This window comes from Salmo salar, chromosome ssa10 (assembly GCF_905237065.1).
Source record: "Salmo salar chromosome ssa10, Ssal_v3.1, whole genome shotgun sequence".
Taxonomy (NCBI): Eukaryota; Metazoa; Chordata; class Actinopteri; order Salmoniformes; family Salmonidae; genus Salmo; species Salmo salar.
This window is the reverse complement of record NC_059451.1, coordinates 90,158,416-90,178,028: the sequence shown is the minus strand read 5'-3', so window position 1 is coordinate 90,178,028 and position 19,613 is coordinate 90,158,416. Positions and strand designations below refer to the sequence as shown.

The window sequence follows — 19,613 nt, the reverse complement described above, 5'->3', positions numbered from 1 at the left end:
GGCTATTGTCTCTGCCATCTTGCTAGCTATCTAGCTACCAGTTGCCATGCCAGCTACATGCTGCAACGTTCATGCAGAAACAGGAAGAGCGTGAATGTAGGATAGAGGGAGTGATTTTAATTTGTGCCAACAAAGAAAAAGGGAAATAATATTGTAAAAGTAACTAGTTATTATTTAAAGGGATAGTTCACCCAAATTACAAAATTCCATTTTGGTTTCCTTACCCTGTAAGCAGTCTATGGACTATGACGGCAATCCATGCTTTGGTTTAGTTTCCCTGGCACTGTTTCCACATGCTAACATTTTGTGGCACAAATCCTATTCAAGTCATGGGACCGATATTATCATTTTTCGGGCACCCTCAAATTAAACCTGACAGTCTGCACTTTAACCCCAAATTCATTATATCGTTTCTAATTCAAAGTGCTGGAGTACAGAGCCAAAACAACAAAAAATGTGTCACTGTCCCAATACTTTTGAAGCTCACTGTAGCTGTGTCTCTATTTGCCTTCAACCAACAGGCCATGTTGGCCTTACTGCCAACCTCCCAGACAACCAGGGTTTTTCCTAGGTCTAAGGAAGAAGCAATATGTTTTGTTCCCAGCTTGACAACCCTAAAGCAAACACTCCAGACTTCCCTTTCTTTATCCAGACAAAGTGACCTGATTTGTTCTGTGTTATGACAGGAACAATTTGCAGTACTTTATTGTTGTGCCTTGCCTAGGAGAAAAACCTTACAAGCCAGTAATGTGAAACATATAGCCTATGGAATACAAAAATCACTAAAACTGATGTGTTTGAATGTGCATGTTAATTCCCTACTTAGGTTTGGGCGGTATGGTGGTATGTTCAGGATGCAGGGTCTCATTGTCAGTATTCACAGTGATGTGCATGTATATACTAGGGATGCACGATATATCGGTAAGTATATCGGAATCGTCCGATATTAGCTAAAAATGCCAACATCGTCATTGGCCCGATGTCTAGTTTAATGCCGATGTGCAAAACCGATGTCAAAGCTGATGTGCTTAACTATATAACGTAGATAGATGACGTAAGGACGCCACGAAAAATATAGCGCTACACCTGCAACACAGCATTCCTAACCTAGCCCACAATGTCTGCTGTGTGGATTGAGCAGTCAACAAGTTGAGCAGTCATTTGAAAGAGTAAGAACATTTCAGCGAGACAACATAAAGACGAAATCCATTAATGCCAAGATAATGGAATTCATTGCCCCTGACAATCAACCGTTCTCTGTCGTGGATGATGTTGGCTTTTGCCGACTGGTCGAGCACCGGTAAACACTACCAAGTAGGCGCTATTTTTCAGATGCTGCCCTACCGGAGTTACACAGCATCCATGAGCTACTTGATATGGACGTCACTGCTATGAGCTTCACGACTGACATTTGGACCAGCGATGTCAGCCCGATGAGCATTATGATTCTGACAGCACAGTGGGTCCACGAGGATTTCCTACTGAGGAAAGCCGTATTGTATGCTCAAGAATGTGCTGGTTCTCATGCCGCTGCTGACATTTCATTGGCATTTGAGAACATGTTTGAAACTTGGGAAACATGAACACTCCTAGCTCCATTCGAACAACTGACTCGAGAAATAAGCTCAACTGTGTCTGCAGCAGACGTGATACCCAGTCATGGCATTGAAACACCTGCTCAACAAAAATGCCAACACAGACCGTCGGGTTAACTTGGAAAAGTACTCTACTAGAGGCTGTGAACAAGCGATTCGGTGGCGTTCTCTCTGAGCCTCTACTGTGTCGCCACCATGCTCGATGCTAGGTACAAGGACTGCTACTTCGATGCAGACAAGAAACAGGGTTTATGTGAAATGTTACAGACACAGCTGGACAAGATGGAAACAGACATAGTGACAGTGCACACCGAGGAAGAGAGGCCACAGACAGACAGAGCTGAAACTTCACTGCTTGACATGTATGATGAAATCCTGGTGAGACTGAACAAATGAACAACGAAACAGTATAGCAAGTAAGTGAAAGAAATAGGTTTTGATTATGTTTTACTGGTAATGGGGACATACGTAAATGCCAACAAAATAACTTTGTGGTCAGTGTGGTCTGTGTGTATGTGTGTGTGTGTGTGTGTGTGTGTGTGTGTGTGTGTGTGTGTGTGTGTGTGTGTGTGTGTGTTTTCAACTATTTAACTGTACTCGAATGCTTAAAACGGCGCTAAAATGTTAAATATCGGTTATCGGTGTCGGGTTTTTTTTTTGGCAAGGAAGATATCAGATATCGGTATTGGCCAAAAATGACATATCGGTACATCCCTAGTATATACAGCTTTGATCTAAGCCAGTGTAATTTAGTGAATGGTGAAACTGATTCATTTTTTCCATACATGCTCATTAATTGGCTGCTCGAGGCATATGCATAACATCTGTCATGCTGACTGGAGCTGGATTCCCATCGGTACTAGGGCTGACCCGGAGCCAGCACGGGAAATGTCAGGCGGATGCTCCACTCAGTGGTGCTCCTGCTCCCTTCCCTTCTTCTCTCCGCCCCTCTCTTTAATGGAGCACAACTGAAAAGGGAGCTGGGATAGCAAGGAGGGCTACTGCTTTTGTGTATCTCTAAATCATCACAGTTAGTCAACCAGCTAGGGCGTAATATCACACCTCTGCTTAAGTGTTCTCTGCACTTTCTAGGAAGGGAAGTGGCATACCTAGTCAGTTGCACAACTGAATAGATTCAACCGAAATAGCACTGTTTTGTAATAATTTTGTTTGTCCTTTGTTCGCACATTTTAAAGTAAAGTGTAATTCCAGTAAACTCATTGCTGGATTAAAACATTACTATTTTAGGGTTTAAACCCATAATGCACCCATAATGCATAATCTGACTACCATGCACTAGCGAGAAAAGGGAAACACTCGGCAAACATACTTTATCTTGTGCAGGCCTGATGAAAAAGAGAGACACACTTCTATCTTCTGACATTTACAGTATTTGTGTTTTTTTGGGCTGTGAATGGACTAGTGTTGGGTGAAGTGCTGCCTGTCGAAACCCTCCCATTGTCTGTCTGCCCATCAGGCGTTTTAAACAGCACCTGCCAAAGCTCAGTGTTATGCTAAGTGTCATTTTATTTCAGTAATAACATGGCCATGGGCTCTGAGCCTCCCCAGCACAAGACCTGACTGGCCTGAGCTTCAGCCAGAGGCTCTGGGGAGTGTCAGTTGGTCCAGGAGCTGCTTACTGCTTTAACCCACATTATCCATAATATTCCATGCCTGACTCACTAACACATTCAAATGTGATGTTTTGTTTCCACTTTCAATGAATGAGTTTACATTAAATGAGACAATGTGTCGAAAGATAAAAGGAGATTAGGTGACCAAATAAAGCCTCCCAGGTCCTCATGAGCGCTGGCTCTTTGTCCACCTCTGTCTGTCTGTCTCCGTGTGCCAGGCTCTCACCCACACTCTGACAGATAACACTTTAATAAGGATGTGTGGTCCCACAGTCCTGCTCCAGCTGGCCACACTATTAGAGCTGGGCAGTTTGTAGATTTTCATTGTTTTATAGTAGGTCTCTTTTATATCAAGTGAATATTTTTTCGATATGTACAGTATGCAGAGCAAGTATAATTTCTCTCATTATTGTATGGCATCAGTGGGTTGATGATTGTCAAAATCTGTCTGGTTGGGATCAGAGGTGATACACGTATTTAAGTGCAGTTCAAAACAGTTTCCTGGCGATTTTTTTTTTCTCGTAATTATTTACATAGCATGCTTAAATACAACATTTGTCCTTACAATGAAATAGTCCCTTGATTACGGCCCTCTGCATTATAAAGCTTGCCCCATACTGCCCTCTGGAAAAAGCAATGGATTAGTGAACATGGTTCACCACCTTGTGGTTGAGTTTAGAATTGTTACATTTCATCCATGAGATGGTTAATGTGTTGTCTACTGTACTACTATAAAGCCTTATCTCTCTACTTGTCTCCATGTCATTCCAGGGATCGTCTTCTCTACTTTGGTGTTTGGGCCTGCCTGTGGTTTCCTCCTGGGGTCCCTCTGCACCAAGTTCTATGTGGACTTCCTCTTCATCGACACCAGTGAGTTACTGGGAAATACAACCTCACGTCACTCCCAACACTGTTCTATGGAAAAGCAATTAAGAAGTCCATTAACCTAGCAACACATAATTAGAGCTAAGTACTTTGTTATTCAAGGTAAGCCAAAGTAATGTTAATTTTGTTTATTAACATTATAGTATTATGATTGAATTATGAGCCTATAATCTAATTGTTAAATTAACACTCTCCCTCTAGAATCTAACATTGGAATTCCTCAGTAGTTGAATATAAGCCAAGAGGCAAATGTTTCCTCTCAATATTTAGTTTGATAAAAGTGTTCCGTCTGCACAGGTAAGCTGGACATCACTTCTGATGACCCTCGGTGGATCGGAGCCTGGTGGGGAGGCTTCCTCCTGTGTGGTGCCTTGCTCTTTTTCTCATCCCTCTTCATGTTTGGCTTCCCCCAAACCCTGTCAGACCGAGAGAAGGACAGGGACGGTGGAGGGGAGAGTGAGCAGGCCATGCTCCCCTCTACCTCTCTGCCCCTGGACTATAATGAGATGCCCAAGTCCAGCAACGGGGTCGTACACAATAACCATGAGCCTGTCAACGGCCCCACCTGCTTTCAGCAGCTCAGAGGTGAGGGGGGATTTTTTTTCTGTCCCTTTATATTGCATTTAGTATTTGTTCAGTTAAATTAACACTTGTTATGTATTGTATATAGTGTAGCACATCACTTGTTCTCCATCTGTATCCCACCATGATTTGTTAGAATACCTCACAATCAAATGCTGACCGTATTACCTCCCAAGAGTATATTCCCCCTCAAGCCGATACCACGATGGCCCTCAAGGAACTACACTGAACTTTGTGCAAACTGGAAACCACATATCCTGAGGCCGTATTTATTGTAGCTGAGGATTTTAACAAAGAAAATTTGAGGAAAACGTTACTGAAGTTCTATCAACACATTGTCTGAAGTACTCGCGCATCAAAAACTCTCGACCATTGTGACTTCCCCTTCCGGGATGGCTACAAGGCCCGCCCCCACCCTCCCTTCGGCAAATCAGATCACTACTCCATCCTGCTTTTCCCTTCCTATAGGCAGAAACTCAAACAGGAAGTACCCATGCTAAGGTCTATTCAACGTTGGTCTGACCAATCGGAATCCATTCTTCAAGATTGTTTTGATCATGCGGACTGGGATATGTTCCGGGTATCCTATGAGAATGACACTGACGTATACACGGACACAGTGACTGAGTTCATCAGGAAGTGTATAGGGGATGTTGTTCCCACTGTGACTATTAAAACCTACCCAAACCAGAAACAGTGGATAGATGGCAGCATTCAAGGACTGTGGGCTCTAGCTCTCTGTGGCCGACGTGAGTAAGACGTTTAAGCGTGTTAACCCTCGTAAGTCTGCCGGACCAGACGTCATCCCTATCCGCGTCCTCAGAGCATCCGCAGGCCAGCTGGCTGGAGTGTTTACGGACATATTCAATCTCTCCCTATCCCAGTCTGCTGTCCCCACTTGCTTCAAGACGTCCACCATTGTTTCTGTACCAAAGAAAGCAAAGGTGACTAAACTAAATGACTATTGCCCCGTAGCACTAACTTCTGTCATCATGAAATGCTTTAAGAGGCTAGTTAAGGATCATATCACCTCCACCTTACCTGTTACCCTAGACCCACTTCAATTTGCTTACCGCCCCAATAGATCCACAAACGATGCAATCGCCATCGCACTGTACACTGCCCTATCCCATCTGGACGAGCAATACCTATGTAAGAATGCTGTTCATTGACTATAGCTGAGCATTCAACAACATAATACCCTCCAAGCTTATCATCAAGCTCGGGGCCCTGGGTCTGAACCCTGTCCTGTGCAACTGGTCCTGGACTTCCTGATGGGCCGCCCCCAGGTGGTGAAGGTAGGAAACAACACCTCCACTACACTGATCCTCAACACAGGGGCCCCACAAGGGTGTGTGTTCAGCTCCCTCCTTACTCCCTGCACGCCTACAACTCAATCATCAAGTTTGCAGATGACACAACAGTAGTAGACTTGATTACCAACAATGACGAGACAGCCTACATGGAGGAGGTGAGGGCCCTAGCGGAGTGGTGCCAGGAAAATAACCTCTCCCTCAACGTCAACAAAATGAAGGAGATGATCGGGGACTTCAGGAGACAGCAGAGGGAGCACGCCTCTATCCACATCGACGGGACCGCAGTGGAGAAGGTGAAACGCTTCAAGTTCCTTGGAGTACACATTACTGACAATTTGAAATGGTCCACCCACACAGACAGTGTGGTGAAGAAGGCACAACAGCGCCTCTTCAACCTCAGGAGGCTGAAGAAATTTGGCTTGGCCCCTAAGACCCTCACAAACTTTTACAGATGCACAATTGAAAGCATCCTGTCGGGCTGTATCACCACCTGGTACGGCAACTGCACCGCCCACAACCGCAGGGCTCTCCAGAGGGTGATGCGGTATGCCCAACGCATCACTGGGAGCGTTCTGCCTGCGCTCCAGGACACTTACAGCACCCAATGTCACAGGAAGGCCAAAAAGATCATCAAGGACATCAACCACCCGAGCCACGGCCTGTTCACCCCGCTATCATCCAGAAGGTGAGGTCAGTGCAGGTGCATCAAAGCTGGGACTGAGAGACTGAAAAACAGCTTCTATCTCAAGGCTGTCAGACTGTTAAATAGCCATCACTAGCCAGCCACCACCCGCTTACTCAACCCTGCACCTTAGAGGCTGCTGCCCTATGTACATAGAAATGGAATCACTGGTCACTTTAATAATGTTTACATACTGCTTTACTCATTTCATATGTATATACTGTATTCTACTGTATTTTAGTCAATGCCATTCCGACATTGCTCATCCTAATATTTATATATTTCTTAATTCCATTCTAACAGTGACATGCTTACTTATGGGCCCTTCCCAACAATGCAGAGAGAAAAATGTTGAAAAAGTACACAATAAGTAAGGCCAACTTGTCCATATACACTGGTTACCAGTAACGAGTTGATTTGTAGGGCTATGAGGTAATTGAGGTAGGTATAGTTGAAGTCGGAAGTTTACATACACTTAGGTTTGTTAACAAACTATAGTTTTGGCAAGTCGGTTAGGACATCTACTTTGTGCATGACACAAGTAATTTTTCCAACAATTGTTTACAGACAGATTATTTCACTTATAATTCACTCCAGCCACTTTAATAATGGAAAAATTGATGTAATCAATGTATCACTAGCAATTTAAATAATGTTTACATACCCTACATTACTCATCCCATATGTATATACTGTACGCTATACCATCTACTGCATCTTGCCATCTTGATGTAATTGAATGTATCACTAGCCACTTTAAACAATGCCACTTTCTATAATGTTCTCATACCCTACATTACTCATCTCATATGTATATACTGTACGCTATACCATCTACTGCATCTTGCCATCTTGATGTAATGTATCACTAGCCACTTTAAACAATGCCACTTCATATAATGTTTTCATACCCTACATTACTCATCTCATATGTATATACTGTACTCTTACCATCTACTGCATTTTGCCTATGCCGTTCGGCCATCACTCATTTATATATTTTTATGTACATATTTGTATTCATTTCTTTACACTTGTGTGTATAGGGTAGTTGTTGTGGAATTGTTAGGTTATATTACTTGTTAGAGATTACTGCATGGTCAGAACTAGAAGTGCAAGCATTTCGCTACACTTGAATGAACATCTGCTAACCATGTGTATGTGACAAATAAACTTGATTTAATTTGATCACAATTCCAGTGGGTCAGAAGTTTACATACACTAAGTTGAAAAACTGCGTTTAAATGTATTTCAAATCAAATGTATTTATAAAGCCCTTCTTACATCAGCTGATGTCACAAAGTGCTGTACAGAAACCCAGCCTAAAACCCAAACAATGCAGGTGTAAAAGCACAGTGGCTAGGAAAAACTCCCTAGAAAGGCCAGAACCTAGGTCCTCTGAGAGTTCAGAAAGAAAGAGAGAAAGAGAGAGAATTAGAGAGAGCATACTTAAATTCGCACAGGACACCGGATAAGACAGGATAAATGCTCCAGATATAACAGACTGACCCTAGCCCCCCGACACATAAACTACTGCAGCATAAATACTGGAGGCTGAGACAGGAGGGGTCGGGAGACACTGTGGCCCCATCCGACGATACCCCCGGACAGGGCCAAACAGGCAGGACATAACCCCACCCACTTTGCCAAAGCACAGCCCCCACACCACTAGAGGGATATCTTCAACCACCAACTTACCATCCTGAGACAAGGCCGAGTATGGCCACAAAGATCTCCGCCACGGAGATTGTGCCATATTTGGCTAAGGTGTATGTAAACTTCCAACTTCAATTGTAGGTGCAAATGTAGGATCTTAATTTGATCACTTTTTTTTCCTGTGAATTTTCCTGTGAACTTGTAGTATATTCAAGGTTTTTAAAGGCTTCTAAGGTTAGTAATTTCCACTTAAAAAGGTCAGACTTGATTTGCCCTAACGAAAAATATATCTACCCTCAAAACTTTTTTAAATAAATTATAATCCATATAATAATTCACATTTCCCATTGCTGTAGGATTATTTTCTTTTATGAAAATGTTTGTTTTCAAAACTGCGATTTGAAAAACAGTTCCAGATTCTGTTTTGTAAAGTCTGGACTGTTTTGTCTGATAAGTCTGATATCGTACACTATATCTGGGGTAGTGTACGATATATGTTGCCTGTTATGTTGTCTGTTATGAGAAAAGAAAGCAAGGGAATTAAATCCTCTGCTTCTACTGAAATGATGTAGCTTTTTACTAGTCATGAGGAAAGAATAAAATAAATTCCACATACAAATTACAATGTTTTCAGATTTTTATATTAACCTTACACCAGTTTAATGTAACTGGCAGATTTTTATTTATAGCAAGAGAGAGATGTCTGTGTCCAAGTGACGCTTTGATGTTAAGGATCTTCTCTTTTCAGTGATCCCTAAAGTGACCAAGCACCTCCTGTCCAACCCAGTGTATACCTGCATCACGCTGGCTGCCTGTATGGAGATTGGTGTAGTGGCTGGCTTCGCTGCCTTCCTGGGGAAGTACCTGGAGCAGCAGTTTAACCTCACAACCTCTTCAGCCAATCAACTACTAGGTGAGTGGCATGCACATGCACGACACACACACATTCTCTCTCACATACACACATACAGGCCCAGACCCCCTGGTGCCACACAGTAGACAGAGAGCAGTACACTGAGAAGCATCAGTGCAGTATATGAGAAGGAGATTAGCTTAACCTGGTGGTATTAACTCTCTCCAGGTATGACGGCCATCCCCTGTGCTTGTCTGGGGATATTCCTGGGGGGGCTTCTGGTCAAGAAGCTGAACCTCTCAGCCCTGGGGGCCATTCGCATGGCCATGCTGGTCAACCTGATCTCCACCGCCTGCTACGTCTCCTTCCTCTTCCTTGGCTGTGATACAGGGCCTGTCGCTGGGGTGACCGTCCCCTATGGCAACGAGTAAGAACAGCCTGTACATACACTGGTTTAGCATATGTAATAGCAGTGCTCCTGTTGGGGGCAGGGTGTTTGATGAAAGTGGGAACAAAGTCACACTCTGACTACGGAAACATTTGTCAGAATATACGTTTTACTAAATCTTTTTTCACCGATTTTTATTTTTAAATTTACATTTTTTAAATAACAATTATAGGATAATTGCTTGTAGGGGAAAGTGGGGTAAGTTGAGCTATTCAGCATCATTCTGTCAAGGAAAATATAGTATTCTTTCTAACAAAGATATCTACATACACTACCGTTCAAAAGTTTGTGGTCACTTAGAAATGTCCTTGTTTTTGAAAGATAAGCAAATGTTTTGTCCATTTTAAAATAACATCAAATTGATCATAAATACAGTGTAGACATTGTTAATGTTGTAAATGACTATTGTAGCTGGAAACAACAGATTTTTTTAATGGAATATCTACATAGGTGTACAGAGGCCCATTATCACCAACCCTCGCCCCCTCATCTGACCATAATTCCATCCTCCTGATTCCTGCTTACAAGCAAAAACTAAAGCAGGAAGCACCAGTGACTCAGTCAATAAAGAAGTGGTCAGATGACGCAGATGCTAAACTACAGGACTGCTTTGCTTGCACAGACTGGAATATGTTCCGGGATTCCTCTGATGGCATTGAGGAGTACACCACATCAGTCATTGGCTTCACCAATAAGTGCATCGATGACGTCGTCCCCACAGTGACTGTACGTACATACCCCAACCAGAAACCATGGATTACAGGCAACATCCACACTGAGCTAAAGGCTAGAGCTGCCGCTTTGAAGGAGCGGGACTCTAACCCGGACGCTTATAAGAAATCCCGCTACGCCCTCAGACGAACCATCAAACAGGCAAAATGCCAATACAGGACTAAGATTGAATCGTACTACACCGGCTCCGATGCTCGTCGGATGTGGCAGGGCCTGCAAACTATTACAGACTACAAAGGGAAGCACAGCCGCGAGCTGCCCAGTGACACGAGCTTACCAGACGAGCTAAATCACTTTTATGCTCTCTTCGAGGCAAGCAACACTGAGGCATGCATGAAAGCATCAACTGTTCTGGACAACTGTGTGATCACGCTCTCCGTAGCCGACGTGAGTAAGACCTTTAACCAGGCCAACATTCACAAGGCCGCTGGGCCAGACATATTACCAGGACGTGTGCTCCGGGCATGTGCTGACCAACTGGCAGGTGTCTCCACTGGCATTTTCAACATGTCCCTGATTGAGTCTGTAATGCCAACATGTTTCAAGCAGACCACTGACATTTTCAACATGTCCCTGATTGAGTCTGTAATGCCAACATGTTTCAAGCAGACCACCATAGTCCTTGTGCCCAAGAACACTAAGGTAACCTGCCTAAATGACTACAGACCCGTAGCACTCACATCCGTAACCATGAAGTGCTTTGAAAGGCTGGTCATGGCTCACATTAACACCATTATCCCAGAAACCCTAGACCCACTCCAATTTGCATTCCCGCTCAAACAGATCAACAGACGATGCAATCTCTATTGCACTCCACACTGCCCTTTCCCACCTGGACAAAAGGAACACCTACGTGAGAATGCTATTCATTGACTACAGCTCAGCGTTCAACACCATAGTGCCCTCATAGCTCATCACTAAGCTAAGGATCCTGGGACTAAACACCTCCCTCTGCAACTGGATCCTGGACTTCCTGACGGGCCCCCCCAGGTGGTAGGGGTAGGAAACAACACATCTGCCACGCTGATCCTCAACACTGGAGCCCCTCAGGGGTGCATGCTCAGTCCCCTCTTGTACTCCCTATTCACCCACGTCTGCATGGCCAGGCACGATTCCAACAGCATCATTAAGTTTGCAGACGACACAACACTGACAACACTGTTGGAGCCTATAGGGAGGAGGTCAGAGACCTGGCCGGGTGGTGCCAGAATAACAACCTATCCCTCAACGTAATCAAGACAAAGGAGATGGTTGTTGACTACAGGAAAAGGAGGACTGAAAAATTGTCAAAGACTCCAGCCACCCCAGTCATAGACTGTTCTCTCTGCTACCGGTACCGGAGCGCAAGCGGTACCGGAGCACCAAGTCTAGGACCAAGAGGCTTCTAAACAGCTTCTACCCACAAGCCATAAGACTCCTGAACAGCTAATCAAATGGCTACCCGGACTATGCATTGTGTTCGGATCACAAAGAAGAACATTTGTGTGACGCAGGAAAAAAAATGAAAAGATGCTGGAGGAGTACTTGACGCCATCTGTCAAGCATGGTGGAACCTATGTGATGGTCTGGGGGTGCTTTGGTGGTGGTAAAGTGGGAGATTTGTACAGGGTAAAAGGGGTCTTGAAGAAGGAAGGCTATCACTCCATTTTGCACCGCCATGCCATACCCTGTGGACGGTGCTTAATTGGAGCCAATTTCCTCTTACAACAGGACAATGACCCAAAGCACAGCTCTAAACTATGCAAGAACTATTTAGGGAAGAAGCAGTCAGCTGGTATTCTGTCTATAATGGAGTGGCCAGCACAGTCACCGGATCTCAACCCTATTGAGCTGTTGTGGGAGCAGCTTGACCGTATGGTACGTAAGAAGTGCCCATCAAGCCAATCCAACTTGTGAGAGGTGCTTCAGGAAGCAGATTACCTCAACAAATTGACAACTAGTATGCCAAAGGTCTGCAAGGCTGTAATTGCTGCAAGCGGAGGATTCTTTGATGAAAGCAAAGTTTGAAGGACACAATTATTATTTCAATTAAAAATCATTATTTATAACCTTGTCAACGTCTTGACTATATTTCCTATTAATTTTGCAACTCATTTCATAATGCCTTGCATTACGCCTGGGAAGAAAATACTTCAATTTGCTCAACTTGCCATCTGCTCAACCATTGGCTCAACTTAGCCCATGGCCTTTGGCTCAATTTACCCAAAGGCAAACATTTTGTCTATATTAGACAACACAGCTACAAGGATGCACATTCGTGCTAGGTTTAGGACCTCATATTCAAGCTTATAGAGACCCCAACTTATTTATAGAACAATCTAACACAAAAAATGTATTTGACTTTGTGAAAATCAGTTTTTTGGACTTAACTTGCATACCAATTTTTCCTTTGTGGTTTCTTCCTTCACAAAGTCCATGAAATTATGACCCCTTTCTAAATATTTGGTCAAATGATTCATTTGTCTGTGATTTCCTAGAAACAGGGATGGCTCAACTTCCCATTTTGCTCAACTTACCCTACACTCACTAACTGGAAATGTGCTTTGCACTGTTTAACTTGTTTATTTAGGGACACAGTAGCATTCCTATATGTACACTGTGTAGTCTGAACAGCTGTTTGTATCTCTCTCGCTTCTTCTCTCTTTCTTTCTCTCTCTCCAGGACACTGCGGGTGGGCGAGAAACCAGAGGTCCCCTGCATGAGTAACTGTAACTGCTACACCTCCTCAGTCAGCCCAGTGTGCGGCTCCAACGGAGTCACCTACCTGTCCTCCTGCTTTGCAGGCTGCACTACAACAGTGAGCACAGGCATCTACCCCCCTCCGGCTCAGGTCATTACCCTGGAAGCCTTCCACCCTCATCTCTCTGCGTCCCATTATGTCCTGTGATAGATAGAGGCATTCACCACAGCCCAAATGCTAGATCATTAAAGAACAGAGCAGCTATCCTAGAAATAAAATCCCTGGAATGGACACAACGTTCTGTCTTATGAGCAACGGTGGACGAGTACAATATGTTGTCTCCAATGCTCCCATGTACCATACAGATGCCCTGATGTTATGTTACCCTTAATTAAACCAAAGTGACTTCCATCATGGCCTTCATGCACATCAAGCTGTGACAAATCCATAGCTTTTCAATTGCAATGTTGCATCTAGAGATCCTACATCTAGATGGTCTTCATTGTTACGACTTGCTCTGTATTTAGATGCTTCGCCCAATGCTGTGAACCAAAGCAAGCTGTGGATGAATGTTCTTTATCACACTCCTCTCACTTTTATGAATCATAGGTATTTTCTCTGTGTTACTGTGTCTAGTCAGAGCAGTGACCTTTCTACATATGAAATCTCTGGATTGTTATTATCACTGCACAAACAAAGTCACCACCATTCGTCATTTTACATTTCCCCAACAACCTACATATAGAGAGATGGAAGAGATGTGAGAATGCCGTGTTGTATCTGTGTTCATCTGGCTTATTGTCACATAAAGTAATACTAATGCAGATATACCTATTCTCTTGTCTTCAGAATTTGACAGGGTGTACGTGTATATCCAGTGACAGCGAGATGGCCACAGCTGTTCCAGGGAAGTGTCCCAGTCCAGGCTGCCAGGAGGCCTTCCTCACCTTCCTCTGTGTCATCTGTGCCTGCTGTATGATCGGCTCCATGGCTCAGACGCCCTCCGTCATCATCCTCATCAGGTAACACCACTGGAATTCACCTTAACACCATGCCATAACATGCCCAGTAGAATCAACATGTAGAGAGGGTTTACTTTACTCAGACAGCTCTCTGTTTCTCCTTCTCTTCCTAGGACTGTGAGCCCTGAGCTGAAATCATATGCTCTTGGAGTTTTGTTTCTCTTGCTGCGACTACTTGGTAAGTTATAGTACCGTTACACTTACATCTGAACTAGTCAGGTTGCACTGTCACATTACTTTGTTTATAAATCAAACATACTGGGCTTTCAGATGCTACAGTTTGTTGACCAGTACTGGTGTAATGATAAGGCTAAAGTATTGATTTCTCCAGTTGTAGAGATGAAAAGCTTGTGCTGCTGATGTAATCCTCTCCTCACCTGTTTTGTAGGATTCATCCCCCCTCCTCTGATCTTTGGTGCTGGGATTGACTCAACTTGCCTTTTCTGGAGTACAGAGTGTGGGGATAAGGGAGCCTGCCTGCTGTACGACAATATCGCCTACAGACATCTGTACGTGAGCCTGGCCATCGGTCTTAAGGTCACCGCCTTCATTCTGTACACCACCACCTGGTACTGTTTACGCAAGAACTATAAGAAATACATAAAAAATCATGAGGGCTATACGACGCCAACTGAACTGTTTCCCTCCAGTCTCACAATGGACAACATGAAGGATGGGAGTCAGAACCCAAACAGGACAACGTTTATATACAACCTAGAGGACCATGAGTTGTGCGAAAACATGGAGTCGGTTTTATAGTTTCTGAACCATCCAAAAGACTATCTGCTACATTCATTATTAAAGAAGATCATAAATGACGATCATCCTCCTTTATATTTTTTTTAATTAAACATTAGAATGTTTTCTATCTGAAGTCCTATACAGGCCCTGGAAGACTGTTGCTGCTCTCAACTCCTTGGTAACTTTTGATAGAGGCCGTTTTGTTTGTAGAGGTGTTATCAGCAAGGGTATAGTCCAGTACCAGTGAACTCTGTTGTGATTGTTAGTAGAAGACAACTACTGGCTGGCTCTGTCCTGCTCTTAGGTGATTAGATGGTCAATAATATGCTACTGTTATAGGCGCCATACTTCTACTCGCTCGAGTATAACATGGATCCAGTCTCTGAAAATGACAGGACCTGTTTGGTCAGTTTCACTATGTGTTACATTTCGTTCCCTTCCACCATGGAACTAAGACATAAGTATAAATGATAGGACGTTTCTCCACGTTGCCAAGAATATAGAAATAAAGAGATGTGTCATTCTGTGTTGCGTAATATACGCTTTATTTTTATGAAACAAACAGAGAGCTTTCTCATGTACTATATAGTGGAGAAAGTAGAGCGCTTATATAGGACGATGGTCTAACGTTACTGTATGCATTCAGTGTCAGAATGAAGTTCAGTGGTAGTAGCTGAAATGGTGTTAATGTCAGCATACACTGTACAAAAACAGTGCTCTTACTTGAACACATACACTGTTTATGACTATAAACATAGAATTGAGTTGGTCTTTCTATGGGTTCAAATGTTATATTATTCATATACATTTCTATCATTGTGAAAGAGATAAATCTGTCTTTTTGCAGAGTCCTTTCTGAATGTTGTAAAAGTTTCTTTGCTTTTCTATTTACATGTTTTATTTGCTTAGTTTATTTAACCCTAATATGTCTTAATATGAGGGATTATCCAGATAAGAAGTATTATTTATGTTTTAAGGGCGGCTTTTGCACCATAGTAGAAAAGCAAAGATTGGAAAATCAACAAGTCTTTCTGTGTGTGTTATAATGACATCTCTTCAAGCTAAACAATGAAGATTCAAGTTTATATATTTGTACTGTGTATGTGAGGTTCCGAATGTTGTATTAGAATTAACTAAACTGAGATGATAATATAGGAATTTGAGATTTAATTATTTAAAAAATGTTTAGTTGTGATATGCATCACACATAAAATGGGAGCCAATGTCATAACAAGAAAGGAATAAGAATCAAAGATCAAAGCCAACTACACCAGTGCTTGGCGTAGGGCAGAGCAGAACTGCTTGTAACTTCCGAGAATGCAGAATCTGCATGTCAAGTCACACAAAAGGTACCGGGAGTAATTTATATGCAATGGCTGATAATCCTACAACAAGGTAATAGGCATTCTTATTTTGTTATCCCTTAACATCTTTTTTTGAAGACCCTCAAGGCCTGATGGCACACCTAACTTCTTTTACAGTTTCTCTACAGAAAAAGTTTTAGCATTGTCCCTTTTCTTACACTTTTTTGTATGGCAAGATATAATTTATTTTACTCTGGAAATAAAATTATTTTTCAGAAAATAATCCAGACATGGTGTCATTTTCACTTTATTTCTTTACAGGGAAAATATCAAATCAAATCAAATGTTAATAGTCACATGCGCCGACTACAACAGTGAAACGCTTACTTACGAGCCCCTAACCAACAATGCAGTTAAAAAAAAATATGGATATGATTAAGAAATAAAAGTAACAAGTAATTAAGAGCAGCAGTAAAATATCAATAGCGAGACTATATACAGGGAGGGTACCGGTACAGAGTTAATGTGTGGGGGCACCGGTTAGTTGAGGTAATATGTACATGCAGGTAGAGTTATTAAAGTGACTATGCATAGATGATAACGGAGAGTAGCAGTGGTATAAGGGGGGGGGGGGGGGGTCAATGCAAATAGTCTGGGTAGCCATTTGATTAGATGTTCAGGAGTCTTATGGCTTGTGGTTAGAAGCTGTTTAGAAGCCTCTTGGACCTAGACTTGGCGCTCCGGTACCGCTTGCCATGCGGTAGTAGAGAGAACTGTCTATAACTAAGGTGGCTGGAGTCTTTGACAATTTTTAGGGCCTTCCTCTGACACCGCCTGGTATAGCGGTCCTAGATGGCAGGAAGCTTGGCCCCAGTGATGTACTGACATAAGAAATGTACGTGTAGGCAGGTAAATACATGACCTGTATTTGATGTCTCTAAAGCACTCAATCAGTCCTCTATACGTATACTGATATCCAGGTCCTAAAATTATTGACCTCTTTCTCCCCTCTCTCTCCAGATGAAATCTCGCGTCTTGTGACGGCCGGCCGCCCAACAACCTGCCCACTTGACCCTATCCCCTCCTCTCTTCTCCAGACCATTTCTGGAGACCTTCTCCCCTACCTCACCTCGCTCATCAACTCATCCTTGACCGCTGGCTACGTCCCTTCCGTCTTCAAGAGAGCGAGAGTTGCACCCCTTCTGAAAAAACCTACACTCGATCCCTCCGATGTCAACAACTACAGACCAGTATCCCTTCTTTCCTTTCTCTCCAAAACTCTTGAACGTGCCGTCCTTGGCCAGCTCTCTTGCTATCTCTCTCAGAATGACCTTCTTGATCCTAATCAGTCAGGTTTCAAGACTGGGCATTCAACTGAGACTGCTCTTCTCTGTGTCACGGAGGCTCTCCGCACTGCTAAAGGTAACTCTCTCTCCTCTGCTCTCATCCTTCTAGACCTATCTGCTGCCTTTGATACCGTGAACCATCAGATCCTCCTCTCCACCCTCTCCGAGCTGGGCATCTCCGGCGCCGCCCACGCTTGGAATGCGTCCTACCTGACAGGTCGCTCCTACCAGGTGGCGTGGCGAGAATCTGTCTCCGCACCACGTGCTCTCACCACTGGTGTCCCCCAGGGCTCTGTTCTTGGCCCACTCCTATTCTCGCTATACACCAAGTCACTTGGCTCTGTCATATCCTCACATGGTCTCTCATATCATTGCTATGCAGATGACACACAATTAATCTTCTCCTTTCCCCCTTCTGACAACCAGGTGGCGAATCGCATCTCTGCATGTCTGGCAGACATATCAGTGTGGATGACGGATCACCACCTCAAGCTGAACCTCGGCAAGACGGAGCTGCTCTTCCTCCCGGGGAAGGACTGCCCGTTCCATGATCTCGCCATCACGGTTGACAACTCCCTTGTGTCCTCCTCCCAGAGTGCTAAGAGCCTTGGCGTGACCCTGGACAACACCCTGTCGTTCTCCACCAACATCAAGGCGGTGACCCGATCCTGTAGGTTCATGCTCTACAACATTCGCAGAGTACGACCCTGCCTCACACAGGAAGCGGCGCAGGTCCTAATCCAGGCACTTGTCATCTCCCGTCTGGATTATTGCAACTCGCTGTTGGCTGGGCTCCCTGCCTGTGCCATTAAACCCCTACAACTCATCCAGAACGCCGCAGCCCGTCTGGTGTTCAACCTTCCCAAGTTCTCTCACGTCACCCCGCTCCTCCGCTCTCTCCACTGGCTTCCAGTCGAAGCTCGCATCCGCTACAAGACCATGGTGCTTGCCTACGGAGCTGTGAGGGGAACGGCACCCCGTACCTTCAGGCTCTGATCAGGCCCTACACCCAAACAAGGGCACTCCGTTCATCCACCTCTGGCCTGCTCGCCTCCCTACCTCTGAGGAAGCACAGTTCCCGCTCAGCCCAGTCAAGACTGTTCGCTGCTCTGGCACCCCAATGGTGGAACAAGCTCCCTCACGACGCCAGGACAGCGGAGTCAATCACCACCTTCCGGAGACACCTGAAACCCCACCTCTTCAAGGAATACCTGGGATAGGATAAAGTAATCCTTCTAACCCCCCCCCTTAAAAGATTTAGATGCACTTTTGTAAAGTGGTTGTTCCACTGGATATTATAAGGTGAATGCACCAATTTGTAAGTCGCTCTGGATAAGAGCGTCTGCTAAATGACTTAAATGTAAATGTAAAAATTGAGCAATACTTGATATCGGTTTCAGTCAGAATTTGATATCATTATTAGCTATCTGTGCTGATTTATCCAGATAAATCAGATAAAGCTCTCTGTAAAAGAGCTCATCGTATAGACACACTTGATTCATAATGCTCAACAGCACCATTATTAGCCAAAATGTTTTAGTGTTTAAAATAGCCTTCCCAGAGCATATGTTGGTGCTTTGTACTTGCTGAGTGTCTTTTGAAAATGTGAACGGACAACCGTGCAGTGCATTTATCTGGTCTGCTTGGTAGATTAGGGTTAGGCTGCATTTAGACAGGCAGTCCAATTCAGATTTTTTTCCCACTAATTGGTCTTTTGACCAATCACATCACATATGTTCACATCAGATCTCTTTCAGAGCTGGTTTGTTTGGTCAAAAGACCAATTAGTGAAGAAAAAAATCTGAATTGGGCTGCCTGTCTTAACACAGCCATATTGATATGGCTTAAATTTTCTTTTAAGCCATACCAGATGAATTGAGTTAACACTGGTGGAGGGGAAAAGAGTGCAAGGCAGGATTTTCAGAGGAGGCCTAGAGCTAATCATCACTACTCCAGCCTTCAGAGTGTTTGGCAATGCAGTAGCACAGACACAGACAGGAACTATCAGCCCACTCACCTCTCCTCTCCACCACTGGCTGGAGGAAACAAGAGAAACAGTCTTTACATCCCTCTAAGGCTTTCCATTCTTCCTGTGTGTGCAGGGTTCTACCTCTATCTCTTCATTCAAGTAGAAAAA

The 19,613-nt window shown here is 43.8% G+C and overlaps 1 protein-coding gene across 2 annotated transcripts in view; it reads left to right on the top strand.

Moving 5' to 3' along the window:
- The window catches only part of LOC106561149 (solute carrier organic anion transporter family member 3A1), a 73,704-nt gene extending 57,291 nt beyond the window's left edge, over window positions 1-16,413 (top strand). Inside the window, exons 3-10 of one of the 2 annotated variants that reach the window (XM_014124801.2) lie at window positions 4,001-4,099; window positions 4,412-4,699; window positions 9,099-9,263; window positions 9,432-9,630; window positions 13,045-13,180; window positions 13,913-14,085; window positions 14,199-14,263; window positions 14,474-16,413. In XM_014124801.2, the coding sequence (XP_013980276.1) occupies window positions 4,001-4,099; window positions 4,412-4,699; window positions 9,099-9,263; window positions 9,432-9,630; window positions 13,045-13,180; window positions 13,913-14,085; window positions 14,199-14,263; window positions 14,474-14,844 (1,496 nt within the window). In that variant the 3' untranslated portion in view covers window positions 14,845-16,413. Of the gene's footprint in view, window positions 1-4,000; window positions 4,100-4,411; window positions 4,700-9,098; window positions 9,264-9,431; window positions 9,631-13,044; window positions 13,214-13,912; window positions 14,086-14,198; window positions 14,264-14,473 lie in introns of both variants that reach the window. The other variant, XM_014124800.2, reaches the window with a different exon arrangement.
- Window positions 16,414-19,613: the final 3,200 nt, after the last annotated feature.